The 17,784-nt window shown below is 37.9% G+C and overlaps 1 protein-coding gene across 1 annotated transcript in view; it reads left to right on the top strand.

The window, feature by feature from the left end:
• Positions 1 to 17,784, top strand: part of CTNNA3 (catenin alpha 3) — a 471,555-nt gene that overhangs the window by 335,272 nt on the left and 118,499 nt on the right. The window contains exon 11 of the mRNA XM_026851990.1: positions 2,444 to 2,600. Coding sequence (XP_026707791.1) covers positions 2,444 to 2,600 — 157 coding nt within the window. The remainder of the gene's footprint in view (positions 1 to 2,443; positions 2,601 to 17,784) is intronic.

Here is a 17,784-nt window from a genome sequence, read left to right as displayed (position 1 = left end):
TAATCTGTACTTGCAGAGCTTTCAATAGAAGGAACGTACGTAAATGGAAATTTAAGCCTTCAGCAGCTTGAGTGGTCTGTTGACTTATTTGCGAAGCCAGAAACAATTGGCTAGCCAAGCATAAATAAATGTCTGCAGGAAGAGACCCTATGTTTCCAAAGTGGTTCTGCAAATGAATAGTGCGTGTGGGAACGTAGGCAGAGGGTTTATTGCGGTCGTTTGCTTCTGCCTAGGAGATAGGCACCTTTGTTGGTGTCTTTGAATAGGGTTTCAAAGTCCCTGGCGACTCATTTTTAATGTCTCAACATTCTGATGAGGTTTCAGTGATCAACCTTTCCATCTGTGTCAGCATTGCTGTGCTGTTACTATTTTTCAGATGTTAGAAATGATGAGTGATTTCAGCAGTGCTCCAAGCTGCAGTCAACATTTATTTGGGAGAGCTTCTACAATTCTCTCCCACATTTTTTTTTTGATGGAAGGTTATTTAAAAACTAAAATATAAGGCATCTTTTGCACTTTTAGTATTTTAACCATACGGGTTTCCTGACAATTGCATTTAAAAAAACCAGTAAGTGAGAGTGGTGAACTGGGATTGTATTTTTCACATAAGGGACATAAATGGTGTGCCTGCTTTTAGGGGTACGATCGTATCACCATCAAGACAGATCTGCTGTCAGATGATACAGCTGATAAATGCTTTTGCTGCAGATTTTTTAGATCCGGAGTATGGGTAAAATAAAATTGGATATTACCTAACGATTGGGCTATACTGAAAGGATGTCTGAAAACTGGGGAAAACTGTGTTTAGCACAAGCCAAATTATAATCTGAAAAGGAAAAAGTAGTCAGTTCTAAATCCTTACTGGGCCTGGCTAGAGCTTCTCAGACTATTGGTTTCCTTGACAGTACCTTATTTTTTTGCAATTACTTGGCATGGTGGACTTGCATTTATTGACTGATGCACTGTAAATGCAGATGCATATTTGCTGCTGCCTGTCCATTTGGTTCCAATTCTAAATTTGTTTTTCCTACTGGGATTTTTTTTTTTTTCTTGCTGGAGAACAGGATGCATTTATATTTGTATTATGGGACAGAACTCTATTTTTTTAGATCACTTGTGCAGTTGGTGAAGAAATCTTTCCTTCATTTTAGTTACATACTCTCCTCCTTCTCCAGCCGTCTGGTAAAGTAATAAGCACGTGGTCTATTTGTCTTTATCAAAATCATTAATAAAAAGACTCAATCCCAGTAGTATTCTTATATATGTTTCTTCATTACGAGAGCATAAATATTAGTAAGTTTGTCATTATTTAGATTTCACTAGCTTTGTAAGTTCATGTGATATGTAAAAATATCAGCCAAACAAAACTGATTACAAATTTATCTTAATGTCCAGAACAGGGTCAAGGGTATTGATACTACTGCAAAGACACATCAGATGGGTTTAGGATGAGGAATTTCCTAGTTCTTATTCTTTGATGCAATGACTTGATTACAGTGAGATGACATACAAGAATGTTTCATGAATGTATACTGTCAGCACTGGGGATTAGTGTGATATATTGTTTTTATTCTTCCCATTTTTCGCCTTTACATGGTGTTTTGTCTTCTTAAAACTGTTTTTTCTTTGATAAATAAGCAATATTGGGAAGGGGGAAAAAAAAGGTTACTGTAAGGTTAATGTTCAGCTTCTACCTGGGATATGTATTAGTTTAAATAATGTTTATAGATGTAACATCAACAAAAAGCCGTATTAGGAATAAAACCCTCTAGCTAATTAACTGATTGAAGAGGTATCTATAGAATTAATCACTTCAGGATCCAATATTTCCATCTCCAGTTAGTCTTCCCTGGGAGAAATTAAATCTACCCTCTTCATGTGAACATAGTTACTATTTTTAGGTCTAACTGATTTAGAGATACCAGTCTGCTGCTTTTATATAGGTATAGTATGTGTTATGTCCCGTGTCACTGATCCTAAAAGAGATATCTGTTATCCCGGTAAAACCTTCCACTTTTACATGACAGAGGCTGATAATATCTCTTTCAGTGAAGACACTCCGTAATAAGCTCTGTGATAACAGTTGTTATAGAGTTTAAACTCAGAACTGATGTACGTTGTACCAGTATGTGCGTACCTTAAGCGTGTGTAAGTAAAAACTGCCTTGTATTAATATCTTGCAAACTGGAATAGTATGAATTCTTCAACTAAAATGTTGGGATTTTTACTATCCTATTCCATTAGCTGCTTAATTTATAAAACTAAAATGGAAGTTAACCTAAGCAACATTTGGCTGATATTCCTACTGAGAACAGTAACAAAAGCTGAGCAATGCTCTTACTTAGAGAACAGAAATGCTGCTCTGTAATTTTAAGTAAAATGTAAAATTTTCTTTCTGAAGATATTATTTAGATGTTGGGCTTTGTGTTTATTTTTGATACAGGTTATTAATGCTGCTTTAGCTCTTGCTGCCAGACCAAAAAGTCAAGTTGTGAAAAACAACATGGAGATGTATCGGAGTACATGGGAGAATCACATCCATATTCTTACCGAGGCTGTAGATGATATAACAAGTATTGATGATTTTCTTGCTGTATCAGGTATGATAATTTTCAGAATCTTATTATTGTATTCTTTGAAAACTTTTGATAACATTTGAACAGGAAACCAATGAAAGGTTGTGTAAGGTTTTGTGAGGCTGTTGCTTCTGTTTAAAATGTCCCTGCACAGTAGATACTTCTACTCTGCACAAGGTAGAGCTGGGTAGAAGTTACCTGAGCAAACTAGGTGCATGAAGCAGCATGGGTATGTTACAGTGGGTACATTTATCCATCCTTACAGGTTCATTTAGCTCTAAATTTCAAAATCCTCTCTTCAGCTGTGAGAAGTCTCCTTCTGGAAAAGGAGGCACTTATCAGTGTGCATATACATAAACCAGGAGATTTGCATGATTATCCTCAGTTCCAATTACTGTGGAATGCACTGCAGCATTTCCAGAACTTTGGGTTACAAATATTTGTCAAAGAAAATGTACTTCTAAATCTGTGCACTGAAGAGATCTTTGAGAGCGGTAAACTGTATTTGCTGAAGCAGTGAGTATCTTCAACATTCAACCAGAAGACAGAAAACGGTTTTACTTGTTTCAGTTTAAAGATCCCAATTCTACGTTTTGGACTTTTCTTAAGTTAGTGTAACTCGGACAGGAGTGAAAAAACTTGCCTCATCTTCATTAAATGTGGTTTAACTTCTGTGTTTCCTGATGGCCAGTGGGCCCCTGCACTTACCCATTTTTCTCTGGACATGTCTATTGGGCTTAACTCCGTTTGTTAGGGCTATTTGGTTTATGCAGCAATGTAGAACATGAATAGCTCTGCAGATGTCAGTAGTTTGTAAACACTCTAAGTGAAGTCAGAACTACGTTAATTTTCCCAAATTATGCTTTGCTCATTAAACATGAGGGTAGACCCTTGTCTAAAAGGGGACTTAGCTTGGGCATTCATTGCTCTAAAGCTTACCTGTATATCTTCAAAAATATCACTTTTACTGTGGTAACCAGAGCCTGCTGAGCAGGAGTCCCCATAACTGAGTGATGTTTTTTCTTGTGATCAAGTTGTGGATATTACAGTGCAAAAACTGTAAGCAGAGATGGATGGTCAGGCCATATCTGGGTCTGCCAATGCTGGATGCAGACTTTTCCTCACATCATGAAGTTCTTTCTTTAGAGTGGTCAGTTGGAGTGCTACCAAGTGATTTAGGTCTGAATGTAGAAGAATTAACTGCAAATAGTGCGAGTTGGTTACTCACTGAGCCACTCTTCTATGTGTATCTTAGCATCTTAGTACAGAAAAACATTACCAGAGGAATATTTTTTTTCCCCTGTCTAAGTTAGCCTTTAATAGAAGCCAATTATGAACCTTTCTACTGCTTTTATAGGGCCTGGGAGTTTGCAAATCTTTCCTGTTAGACTGAAACTGAAATTTCTGCAGGTATTGCTGGAGCTGTTAAAAAAAAGAAGATATGACTCAATTGCTAATGTATTAAACGCATGAATCTCTTTAACCTACTATGAAATCTCATTAGTTTTCAAGTTCTTTCAGATTCATTGAGCTAAATGTTTCTTTTTGACTACACAACTGTGATTCATTTAAGTGGCACATTTCAGATTTTTTTTTTTTTTTTTTTAAATTGCCTTGTCTTGAAGAATATAGTTAGACTTTCCAACTGGGGGGGAAAAAAATCTGTCATTGGCAGCTACTCTTTTCAGAGTAGACTCCTGGCTTTTTGATGTATTTTATATTCTTTGGTTGAGCACAGCTGAATAATTGGGCAATATTTCAGAGTAAGTAAAAGCAGAAACTATAACTTAAGTAGCAGTAACGTGTAGGCCTACACATCATGAGGTCCAAGAAATTAAACATTCATATATTTGCTCTAAACCATGTGTAGAGTATCTTCTGTAAGCTTTGGAATAACTTTTTGGCACACGTTAATTTAATTTGCTTAACTTCAAGTGTCATGCTTGTTCTTAAGTGATCTGCTAAGTAGATGTTTCCCTATGGCAGCGTCACCTGCTTGCTTTTGGAAGATTTTATTTTATTTATTAGCTCGTGTACAAAGAAGTAATTATTAAAGGAACAGTGCAAGCCAATCTTGGTCTACTCCTCAGTGTATTATCACCATTACGTGTTCTGAGAGACTAAAACATTCGTATATTATTCTGTCTAAATATAAAATTTAAATGTGTAATAGAATAACCTCACTTTTTAAAAAATTATTTGGCAATTAGGAAAGATAATGTACATAGTGTCATGTTTGTGATGAAAGGAATTTGAGAAGAGATTTACAATGGTTCTGGGTTTTCTGCAGAAAATAGTAATCTACAACACATGCCAATATGGGCATATTGGGGGGAAAAATTATTTTTAAATAACATACTTCATTCAAAATTGATACTGTGCTGTCTCAAAGTATCAGATATTCATATCTGAGTTGAATGGCTGAGTCTGCATCTGTGACTGCGTGTGCCAGGTTGGCAAGGGAAGTGATTAGTCCTGTAGTATTAAAAAATATAGTATGCTTTTTTAAAACAAATACAGTAAGTATACCTTTCCTAGTAATTCTGGTCATTCAGAATTCTAAATCGTACAACAGAATTGCCTACTTTAAAATTTATTTTGAATTGCCTCTCTGACTGGTTGATAGGTCAGATCCAGATACAAAATGTTCTTCCTCAAACTGTTAAGATTTGGGAATATCTATCTTGTGGTTTATGTGATGTATCTCCTTTCACACAGTGTCACCTGGGCATTGGATGGCAAGTCATTCTATAAAATGATGTTATTAATGTGAGTTATTCTGGGTTACCGATGGTTTGGAGAGTCAATTCAGAACTTTCAGCTGCATTTCTGCTACGGACAATTTTAAGGTGCAACGTTACTCCCATGAATGTCACTGCAAAAATTTTGTGCAGAGCTCAGCAGCAAGTAGATTAGTCTCTCTGTTTCTCGGATCCAGGATGTTACGTTTCTGTCCTTAAAATAATCTAAATAAGGGACCTATAGCTGAGAGGATGGGACAGAACTGAGCTCCCTGTGAAAATATCTCCTTGTGACGTTTTTGCAAGCCACTTGTGAGGTTGCCGAAACAAAACGCATGTGTACAGGAAAATCGTGTCCCTCCTGTTGTGATACATGTAATTCTTTGACATAGCACTGTGAGAAGAAGAATTCTGTGGCAGATCAAAGGGTGAATTGTGATCATTTGAAAGGTTGGGGGGGGTTTTGTTGTTTTTTTGCTTGTTTTTTTTTTTGGTTTTTTTTTTTTTTGTTTTTGTTTTTGTTTTTTTTTAAAGTGCTAATATGACATTTATTGTATGTGCTAATAATACTGTTCTTTTCTTTCAAAGTGTATTAGTGTCTCCTTTTCAGATTGTGAGATTGGATATTGTTTTGTTGTTTCAGTTGTATTTTATTCTTGCTATTTTTTTGTATGTGCTCCTGTGTTCAAAGGAAAATTAGCACTACATAAGACAAAAAAAAGAGATGAAATCAGGTCTTTACAAGTGAAAAAGAGGTCTGGCTGCAAATAGTTTAAATAATGGTCTGTTCCTTATAAAGGAAAGCAAGAGTTAATGAATTGTATAAAAAACGTTATTGCAATTATGAAACATTATAAATTATGATACCATTGTTCATAGATTTGTTATAACTCCTAAGAGCAGAGAATCAGCTTCAGTCTATCAGTTTGGGATAGTTAATTTATGCAAGGAATAATGTGGGTATTAATCTTTATGACCTACTACATTAAGTTTAAAAAATACTGTCATCCATTTATCATGATCATGTGAAGTTAGTATCATATAAGTAAATTGAAATGTTCTGTTGCATTTGATCCATGAATTTCCAGGAAACTAGTTTTGCTATGCTTTTAATTTTGTTTATGTTGGTAAATCTTAAGATTTATCCTCAACTCTGCTCTCATAACCTCAGCCTTCAGTGTCTCTTTCCTGATACTGTTAAGCTGAAAACATTGTTCATGAAGTTCATTTTCCAGTGTTGGTTCTTCTGTGTTACTTTAATACCCTTTATTCAAAATTGCATGAAAAAAGCTTTTGGATATAGATGGAAAATCTGAAATGCCAGTATTTCCTTCCTTTATATGTTCGTTTTCCTCTCCTGATGATGGTGTGTAATTGCAATGACATGTTAATTACAATTGTTAAGAAATTCACATTATAATGTGTTAGAAAACCAGTGAGAGAAGAGTTAGATCTTTTAGTCCAAGAGTTAATTCAACTTCTGCAAGGACTAAATAGGTAAGAAAAACACCAGAAGTGTGTTTATATATACAAAATTCTCAGGACCTGTGATCTTCCTTTTCTGTCGGCCTCTTGAAGGTCTTGAACGGCAGACTTGTGCTGCTTTTCTGTTCTCTTCCCAATGTCCTTGCCCAAACTATGACTGTTTCATGTAATGAACCTTCTCTCCAGACTTCCCTGCTGTCTGAGTTCTGGTCTGTCATGTTTATAATATCAGTGTGGTTAAATCTGTATAATATTAGGTCCTCTGTTGCCAAAGTTGAAGTTCCCTGTAGTATTTGGTTTGCGTGTGGCAGGTTTCGGTAGGGGAGAGGGGCTACACGGCGGGGCTCCCGTAAGAAGTTTCCCCTGCTCCAAGTCGGACCCGCCTCTGGCCAAGGCCAAGCCAATGAGCAATTGTGGTTGTGCCCCTGTGATAATGTATTTAAGACAGGGAACCCAGGAGGAGGAGTGAGGGAAATGCTTATGCAAACACAGATGAAGAAAGGAGGAGGAGGGTCAGGTGCACCGGGGCAGAGATTCCCATGCAGCCCGTGGTGAGCTCCTGGAGGTCCGCAGACACTTACCTGCAGTCCGTGGAAGACCCCAAACGGAGCAGGTGGCTGCATCTGAAGAAGGCCAGGACTCTGAGGGATGTCCACACTGGAGCAGTGTGGTGCTGGCAGGGTTACAGCCCGCGGAAGGGACCCACGCTGGAGCAGTTTGCGAAGAGCTGCAGCCGGTGGGAAGGACTCATGTTGGAGAAAGTTCCTGGAGGACTGTCTTCATGAGAAGGACCACACGCTGGGGCAGGGGAAGAGGGTGAGTGTGAGTGCTGAAAACTTTTAGAAGAGGTTCCTGGCAGAGACCTCTTGGATCATTAGACTCATTGTTGACTGAATTTCACAGCAGCTCAATTTCTCTTTGGTAATTTTCTTCTCTAAGCTGTTTTGGTTTTTAAGTTCTATGTTTGTTTTTTTGCATCCTTTGCAAGAGCTGTATGAGAATGACTTTTGTGTCTCAGCTCTAGCTCTGCCTGTGTTGTTTGTGTTCCTTGTAAGCTTTCTGTTAATTTTTTTTGTATAATTGGTTGCAGAAGATAGTTGATTTAAGTTCAGTACAGTGCTTTCGTCTCTTATTCCCCTACACTCATGCGTACAACTGATTTCACTAAACAGTTCTGTTAATCTTACCACAGTTGACCTTTAAGAGAATTTAAGATATGGAGTCATAGTCTTTCTATAAACTTCTGTCTGAATTAAAATCAGCCCAATATTTGTTGTGAGTCATAATATCTCTTCTTAACAAAAGCAATTCTTAAATAGGTGAATTTTTTTTTTACAGGATCTGATGAGCATTTATTTTTCCATCTACAGCTAAATGAATTTCCAAAGCTTAATTGAATCTCATTCTTTCTTTCTTCTGTACTAAGTGGACAGAGATGTGCTCATTTAGAGATATTTTGGAGAGCATCACTTTTTCTTCTGAACGATTTGGTTTTTCTTTCCTGAATACAGAAAAAGTTTGTTGAGATTAGACTAACATAAATTTTATGAATTCTCCCCTTGATTTTCTAGTCTGATGTATTTCTGGTTGGTAGCTATGTTTCTAATAATTTTTGAAGTTTGTTTTTCAGTTCTTTAGCAGATTCCTAGCATTATCCAGTCTCATAAAATAAAAACAGATCTTTCATATACTACACCAAAATTACTTTAGATTGCCCTTAAAAAAAAAATAAAAAAAAATCATGCTATACTTTTAGCTCCTCTTACTTTTCAGTAACATAAAATTATATGGAACTACATTTCCAATTGTTGTAATATTTTCCCAATATCACGCATTCTTCATTATCTCTGCCCTATAGGAGTTACTCTTCTGTTGAACCATTGGATAAGATCCAGCGATGTGCTCTCACAGCCCAGAAAGCCAACTGTGTGCTGGGCTGCACCCAGAGCAGGGTGGGCAGCAGGGCGAGGGGGGAGATTCTCCCTCTCTGCTCCGCTCTCATGAGACCTCCCTGCAGGGCTGGGTCCAGCTCTGGGGCAGAACAAGAAAGACACGGACCTGCTCGAGCAGGTCCAGAGGAGGCCATGAAGATGCTCAGGGGGCTGGAGCACCGCCTGTGAGGGCAGGCTGAGAGAGTTGGGGGGGTTCAGCTGGAGAAGAGAAGGCTGCGGGGAGACCTTAGAGCGGCCTCCAGGGCTGAAAGGGGCTGCGGGAGAGATGGGGAGGGACTCTTGATCAGGGGTGTAGGGATAGGACAAGGGGTAACGGTTTTAAACTGAAAGAGGGGAGATTTAGCTTAGAAATTAGGAAGAAATTCTTCCCTGTGAGGGGGGTGAGGCCCTGGCACAGGTTGCCCAGAGCAGCTGTGGCTGCCCCCTCCCTGGCAGGGCTCAAGGCCAGGTTGGACAGGGCTTTGGGCAACCAGGGCTGGTGGAAGGTGGCCCTGACTGTGGCAGGGGGTTGGGACTGGATGATCTTTAAGGTCCCTTCCAATCCAAACCAGTCTGTGACTCATCATCCAGTATCACATTCTGTATAAAGGTATTCTTAAGAAATAACTTTCTTTATTCTGCCTGTCCTTTTCATCTCATCATATTCATTTATCCAGGATTGTGTCATAGTCTACCCAGTGCTGCTTTTTTCTTTTTTTCTGGGACCTCAAATAACCTGAAACAATAATTTATGCTTGCCATTACAGTCTAAGGATGGAAACAGGCCAAGATGTGAAAGGGGTGTTAATATCTTTCTGTTACATTTGAAGGGAAGAGAAAGCTTTGGTTTTTTAGTATAAAAGCCTTTTTTCTTGTTTGAAACAGAAGCAGCAAACTTCAAGGTAAAAATAGCTTAGGATTTAACTTGCGTTAATTGCTGACATTTTGAGAGAGAAGGATACTGAGCACCAGAGGTAATTAATGTAATTCACCCTGTCTTGCCCTGTGCATCCTGTCTGCTAACCCGAGGTCGTGGTTGCTTTAGGATCTGTGTGATGACTCACACTGGTTCTCACAGATCAACATTGAAATTGGGATCCAGACTGAAACTGCAGTCACTGTTCCAGCTTCAAGCACTCTTCTGCTGATGGACTGAGGGGTAAGAGGGAAGGAGGCATTAAAACGGATTATTCTTTGTGTTGGGGTTGTGTTGTGCTGAAATCATACTGAATAATTTCTTCATTTTTGGATATATATCAGTTATTTCATAGTTACAGGAACCGTTAAATAATGGAGTTCCATAAATAAGTTGGTCATTCAGTGGAGAAACATTGTATGATAAACAGTTAATATAAGGGAAAACAAGTTACTTGTTCACAGTGTTCATTTCTGATGTGTATTCCTCTGCAAGTTCTTAAATTGCTTTGTGTTTCTTTTATCTGGAGCAACTGAGGCATGTTGATTTTCTTTTATGTTGTTATTTTCCCTAGGTTAATTGCCAGAAGGTTTGGATGGTAAAAAGAATTGTTTGCTGACCCATTGGTTTGATTTGAGTGACAAATTCTGTGTAGGAGAGGGGAGATTAGACACAATAGGTTTTCAGCTCTTTGTATATCACGCCTTCCTGCCAAAATACACGTTCTAATTTTTGTGGCATGATCTGTCCTTCACTGCAGTAAATCAGAGTCTAGAAAAAAAAACTGCATTATTGTGCCCTTCGCGTCATTACTAGAGAATGCATCATATGTGTTAGACCTAGTATTTTTATCCTCTCCAAACTCTTAACTTGTAGAAATATTTATTGCAATATACTGCTGACATCAGTGTTGCTGAATTGTGATACGGACCTTGCCAAAAATTTTGGAAATCCATGACCTGTTTACTGAATTCTTCCTTCTGATCTCTGCTTTGATGATCATCTGGGATTTTTATGTGAAAAAAAATTGCTTCATGTAGGAACTTAGACATGGCAAGAGCTCTCTGTAGAGGTGCCATTTAGAACGAAGGTTATTGTAAATATGTAGATAGAGGCAAATGGTAGAACATTCAGAAGTGCAGAAACTGTTTTGAAAGTTTAGTGGAAGATAATCCCTACTTTCTTTAGATGCCTTTTGAGAAGTGCTCCTACAAATCTGTATAACCGTGTTCATCCTTACTAATTCTTCTCGTATTCCACTGGAAATTTATATATGCTGGGAAATTTACTTAATGCCAGCTACTGAAAGTCAGTTAAAAATTTTGAAAGGTTGTATCCAATGATGTAGCATTTCAAAGTTTAGAAACCATATTATATGTAATTTATTCTTATTTTATTCCTAAACTTCTCACTTAAGAGGTGTCTAGTACTGTGCATTTCCACTGAAAATGTCCAATTTCCTTCCTCTCTCACCGAAAAACCTTCTAATTTTTTTTCCTTTGAAGTTTATCTTCTAAAACCTCTAGAATCTCTTTCCTCCCTACACTCCCATTCTTATTTGAAAAAACAAATTTCCGCAATGTTCTAGTTCATTCCAGGTAAGCCTGTAAAACTTTAATGCTTTGTCTGCTAATTTAGTGGAACGACTTGCAAACAGAAACGGTGTATGACATCTCTGCATTTTATTCAGGTGCACTTTATTCTGTTGTAGTTATATTCAGTGATTTCACCTTCTTTGGGCGCAGTCACCTGTCCCGGTGTGGGGCCCCCACATGCTACACATCGGTATCTGCTCCACCAGTGACCCCCATGGGTGGTGGGGGGCAGCCCTGCTGTCTCACCATGGGATACAGGGGAGACTCTGCTCCGGTGCACCCCCTGTCCTTCCTCCTCCATCCTCCCACTGAGCTTGGTGTGTGCGTGGATGTTCTCCTCGCAACCTCCTCACTCCTCCAACTCCTCCCCCAGATTCCCCTTCTGAAATACGTTATCGCAGAGGTGCAACCACCATTGCTTTTTGGCCCGGCCTTGGTGCAGAGGTGGGTCCAACTTGGAGCCAGGAGAGCTTTGAGAAGGTTCTCACAGGGGCTACCATTGTTGCCCCCTCCTCTGCTACCAAGAAACCCCTGCCACTCCCTCAAACCAGGACATATTGCCCTGGAGAATCTACCCCGTTCCCTGTCCCTGATGGTTTGTGCTGCTGAGCAGTGTGGGAGACCTTCAACCCTGGGCAGAAGGGCCCCTTCCTGGGTGAGTCCCGAGTGCCAGCCGTGCTTCATAGCTCCTGCTTTTAGTGCCCTTTTCATGGTAATTTCTTGTGGTAATTTCTGTGGAATTTCTTCTCCTTTCCCCTGTGTTCCTTTGTGAATGTGATTTTGATCTTAGTGGATAGGTCTGAGTTTTTTTCTGGAAGAAAGGGAAGCCCTTGTTCTGGTCCCTGTTGAACTGTTGTGTAAACTGCAATCATGCTAGAACATTTTTCATGTTTTAAAATGCAAAAGAGTCTGAAGTTTCTTATTAAATGCTTTTTGTTTAAAAAACTCAAGAAAAAAGAATAACAACCTCACAACTATCAAACATTATTTTTGCATGGGAGAACATTATTTTTACGGCTTACAAAACCCCTCCATTATAATTCCTACTTGCTAACACCATCATCCATTTCTTCTTTATGGATAGTGAAAAGTTCTTACTCAGTTGGGATGCTGGGATTAAGGGATCTAAGATGCCATGTGGTGCTTGTTTGGAAAGCTGAGCTCACCCTTGTTTTAACCTTATAACATTGCTACATCTTCTATTATGTTAAAAAAAAAAATACACTTGATGGATAACACTCAGATACAATGAACCGTAAGGCCAAGTCTCAGTCTGTAAGTATTTATAGCATCGAATTTTAGATTTTGATCAGGCTCATGTTTCAAATTACTTTGGAGAGTTACAGTCGTTAAGATGGCAGTCTGGACAGTTGAAGTCATTCAAACTGCAAAATGTACTGTAAATACTTGGTCAAGGAATAAGAGAATGATTCCGATTTCTGGCTTGCTTATCTCTCTTGATATAATTAGTTTTCCATCAATGGTTCAAAGTTCTGTTTCAGTTTATTACTGTTTTTTCCAGTCTATGTAGCATGTTTACAGATGAATGCATAGCAAAAATTGCCAATTATAGATTCACTCAGCATAGCTATGGAGATAGGGAAAAAAAACCAAGATCCTATTCGGAGATTTAAGATTAAATTTAATGTTTTCCTGCTGGCTTTTTGGAACCTGCAGTAGCAAAATACCATGCCATGCTTTCTGAGAGAGAATAAATGTAAGAATCTAAGTAGAGATGTGTTGCACTTATTCATGGTGAAATGGTATTCGAACGGGAAGGTAAATTACACAGTGAGTTTTTCAATACCATTTATCTCAAGTTTATTTGGCCTGTCTGTAATGTGCTTGAGGATGTATAGGAATTCACTAAGCTAAAACAGTCAAGTTCCTTCTTCGCCGTTCTCACCTGGAGTGTGAGAAAACGTCTTTGAATTCTTTCCTTTTTGATCAAGACTTAAGGCTGGATGTGTGTGTCACTGAGCATGCAAAGTTTGCTTCTGCTGGTATAGCTTTCATCAGCTTAATGACTCTCCTGAACGTGTAAAAGCCATCATATGACTTTGCCCTTGCTGGGCATATCCTCTACGGTCTCGTACTCTTTCTCTAACAAGTTTGTCTTCAGCAGCATTATGTAAGTGTTATTTCAACAATTTAGAGATGTATTTTGTGAAGAATTAGGGGTTTTTTGGTTTTAGTCCTGCTGCTTGCTGAAATAGATGTTTTTAGATGGAAATAAGGACAAGAACTGTTCATAGCATTTAAGACGTAGGCATATCATTGTTTATGCTGGCAGAGTAAACCCCTTTTTTCTTTACTTTCCAGAGAAAATATAGTATTATTTACCTTTCAATCATCATTAACCTAGTGTGCTTCTAGAATTTTCTTAATTGGCTTCAGAAATTTCTATGATTAATAATAGCAACTAATTTATAGGTCAGTATTTTATATAGAATTAGGACTGTTTCACTATACACATTAATTTGAGTTTATTGAATGTGATGTGTTCTGATGTGACTGATCACTTGGTGCTGCGATAGCCATCTTCAGTTCTTTGTTGTCGACTTTGACCATGCTAAATGAGAAAAGACAAAAAAAAAAATCCCTCCTTTTTTACTTCAGTATTCTCTTTTTATATTATTTTGATAAATATTGAATCATACCATTCCAGAGCCAATCCCTGCGGAACCGCTGGCTTACATAATTGTGAAAACTGTCTCCTTACTTCTAGCCCTTGTTTCCTGCTTTGTAAGATGTAACACCTAGGAAAATCTGCCATCTTGTCCCATGCCATCTCAGAGTTGTCCAGGAATAGTAGTTGCAAGTTGGCCATTTTGAAAGTCTTTTGGAAATCCAGTCTATAGTTACTAAATGAATTACTTATCCCACTGTTCCCTGGTACCTTTAAAAATCTCCAGTTTGTGATACGTGGCTTTCTACTCTACAAAGCTATTTTGTCTCTTATTAAGTACATCATATTTGGATCTCTATCTGTTCTATTTTATATAAAAGTTCCTACCAGTTTGCCCAACAGAAATGTTATATATAGGTTTCTGTTTCCCGATTCCTAACAAATGCCTTCAAAGTCAACACAATAGTAATCATTTTTTTCTTACTCTGTTATAAAGATTAATAGAATTTGTTGTGTTACATGTCACAACCAGCAGTTCAACAATTTGTTTTCCGCTTCCTTTAGAGGAATGTCTTGTTTGTGGAAACTTGTTGTTGCTCAGTGTATCCACGGTTTTAACTGAAAATCTAGTGTTGCCTCCTACCTCCCTTTGATATTCATATCCTTGCCCCCAAAGTAGCAGACAGTCCCTGATACACTGATCTAAATGCGAATTGCTCTTGTAATACTGGTTGCTTAGACTCAAGAGCAAACGAATAATGGCATTATACGTCTTATCTAATTGATGCATTCTTAGGGACTTCATGTTTGGATATGCCATATCCTGGCCACCAAATTAGACCATGTATCACATGCTGATTTGGGGAAACCGTTTTGTCAGGTATTGTCCCATAAAAACCTTTTATTTCAAATTAGCATTTTCTAATTCAAGATTTCCTGTACCTGTAATAGAGTGAACCTTGCTGTTGAACTTTGTTAAATTGCACTTTGACAAATTGACAGTAAAATCACTTTTTGCTAATAGCGTTGACAGTGGTTCTTTAAGTGATCTAAAACACTCCTCTGCGACATAAGGTTATGGGGACATTGTAGTGGTGAACTTCTTGCAGGGTTGTAGAGGATAAGATGACTCAGCTGTGTGAAGTCATTCAGTAAGTGGGCACTACTAAGGAGCCTAGGTAGTGCAGTTCAGCAATGGACTATTGGATTATTCAGTTATCCACAAACTCAAATTTCATATGGAGTTTCTGCTCACTTTTTCCTGAATTTCAGTAAATTGTTGCTGAGACCTAGTTTTCTACAAGATTTGTTTCTCATCGCAAGCTTTGCATACTACTGGCATCCTCTTCCAGACTTTCTGAAGACTGATGCATTTGGAATTCACTTGGTATTTGTTCTGGCTGAGTTCAGATTTGGCAGCCTTTGGAGCATGGTCTAAAATGCATGGGTTTGATACAGATTGGGATTAATTTTTTTGTGTGTTTATTTCCTAACAGCTTGGTTGCTAATAGCTTTCCAGCTGCAGCTGTGGAAGTAGCTTTTAATGGTTTTGTGTAGCTTTGCAGGAATTGATTTGCTTGGATTTTTGTAATGAGACCTACTGGAAACATACACAAGTGTTCTAAAAAATGATATCTAAATAAGCACAACCAAATGACAAGGGAAGATTTTTGATCAGTGGCACTAAGAGTTTAAAGTGATGATGCTACTGTGGTGCAGAATGTCAGACTTTCTGTTTCTAGGATATGATACAAAATCTGTATCTGAGAGAACAGGCTCCAGTTGTGTTGTAGTTCTGAAACTTCTAGTGTGTGTTTTTACTACTGAAAGATAACCAGCCAGGCTAATGTGCAGCATTTCAAACCCATATTATCTTTTAAAATGAAATTTGAGAAAACAGACATACGTGCACAAGACGAACAAAAGCTGCTTATTGAATGTGATGTGTTCGCTTAAGGTCCCCTCTTGTGAACTCTTTAACAAGCAGTAGGATGCTAATGAGGTTTCCTTGATGATCAAAAGGCAGCCTACCCGTTGTACCGTCCAGCAGCTGGATAGGACATGAGCCTGTTCACTACAAAGCTGGAAATCCTTAGCACATCGGAGGGGGGGGAAGTGCAAAATTGAGGAACACGCATAATTAAATTCACGGGTTACAGAAAGTCTGACTTAGGTGTCCAGACTTCTGTTGCCAATAATTTTAGCAGATACTTTAAATTTGGTGCCAGAAATGTGGTGCATGGTAGTGTCAAAAAACCTTAAAACCAGCTGAACAAAATCCCAAACCTTAATCCTTCCAAACCCACAAAAACGCCCAAAACAAAACAATAACATGTCCCCCTCCCCAACAACAACAAAAATGATGCTGTCTTACACTTCAGTGGAAAATCTGATCTAATGAAAAAGCAGCTTTTCTTTTTGCAAGTTTGATATTTCAAAAGGTTACTATCTTCAACAGTAAACAATGCAATTCATACATGAGTATAATGCTTCCACCAGGAAAATTGACAAGTTTATCACAGCTTAGAATTTATCATTTCTGCAGGGAGATCTTTGAGTTTCCTACCCCAAATTATCTCTTGTCAATTATATGTTTTCACATCTGTTAACATTTGCCCTATTTGTGGGTTGGATAGTGTCAAACAGAATTATTAGGTGTTCATCAGATGTTCATTATAGCAGATATAAAGCTGTTACAAGAAATATTATCATAAAGTCAGTGTTTTCACCTGAACAATTATCTAAGTGACAGATGGCTATTATCTTTTGACAATATTTTATAGACATAAACGAAACAGCTACCATTTAACATAATATGGTCTGCTTTGTTGCACACATTGTAAAACAGGTAATGCAAAAGGTCTCCAATTATATACCACTAATCTCGCAGAAGGAAATAGAAGATAAATTTTCATGTCTGTTAATCTCGCCCCCCCCACCCCCCACCCCAAGAAAAATTGTCTTTTGAAGGTGATAAATTAACCAAATCTTTCATCTGATCCAAAGAGAGACACTGAGTATTCCCTAGTAATTGCAAATTTCTTCTATGCTGTTTGGTCCAAACTAGGAAGATTGCCAGCTCTTCATTCTATAGCATCTACCGTGAAATTATTAACTCAGATATGCTCTGATTTTTAAGATATGTGCTGTGAACTATTTCACTGTAATCTGGCTAGTTATTTCACTCTTTAAAAGACTTCCATTTCCAGTGAGATAAGACTGGAGCTCAATGAAACACTCTGTGTAATTCCTGGCATAAACTAATTCCTTTAGATAATCCATTATTCAGAAAATACAGCTTTTGCCATTTTAGACTTAAGGATTTATGATTTATCAAGGCCTTTCTGAGTTTTTAAGAGATATTTTCATGAAGTTAGATAATATTTTAACTAGATTTGGATTTTGAATGCAGAATTTAGAAAGCAACAATAAATTTTCCATTTTCCAGCCATAGCAGGGCAGAAAACAGATTTATTTATGACCTGTTTAGGGCCAACTCGTATTTCACCGAAGGCAATAAAACTGCAGACTTCAGCTCTTCTCTTTTGGCAGAGCAAATGATATGGAAAATTGAATATCTACTTTCATAGCACTCTTTTTTTTTTTTTTCTTTCCTTTTTTTTTTTTTTTTTTAGCCTCTACCTGCTTTAATTTGTTAGCTGTGTAAGCAACTCTTCAAGTTGGCAAGTGGGACACAAAAGACCAAACAAAGGCTTGTGGAGCATTCTGTGTATGACCCACAGTCGTCTTCTCACATGCTGAAGAAGAATCCTCTCTTGTAGTTAAGAATTCTCCCCCAGACAGTTCTAGTAGACTGCTGAAAAGCCAATGGGAATGAAGAAACAAATGAAAACAAAAAAAAATATTACAAAGAAAAGTCCCTCCCCCTTTTGAAGTTCATCTACCGGAAA

This window comes from Athene cunicularia (assembly GCF_003259725.1).
Source record: "Athene cunicularia isolate RWA chromosome 6 unlocalized genomic scaffold, athCun1 chr6_part2, whole genome shotgun sequence".
NCBI classification, from domain to species: Eukaryota; Metazoa; Chordata; class Aves; order Strigiformes; family Strigidae; genus Athene; species Athene cunicularia.
Note: the sequence above shows the minus strand (reverse complement) of the source record. Positions and strands in the feature narration are given on the sequence as shown.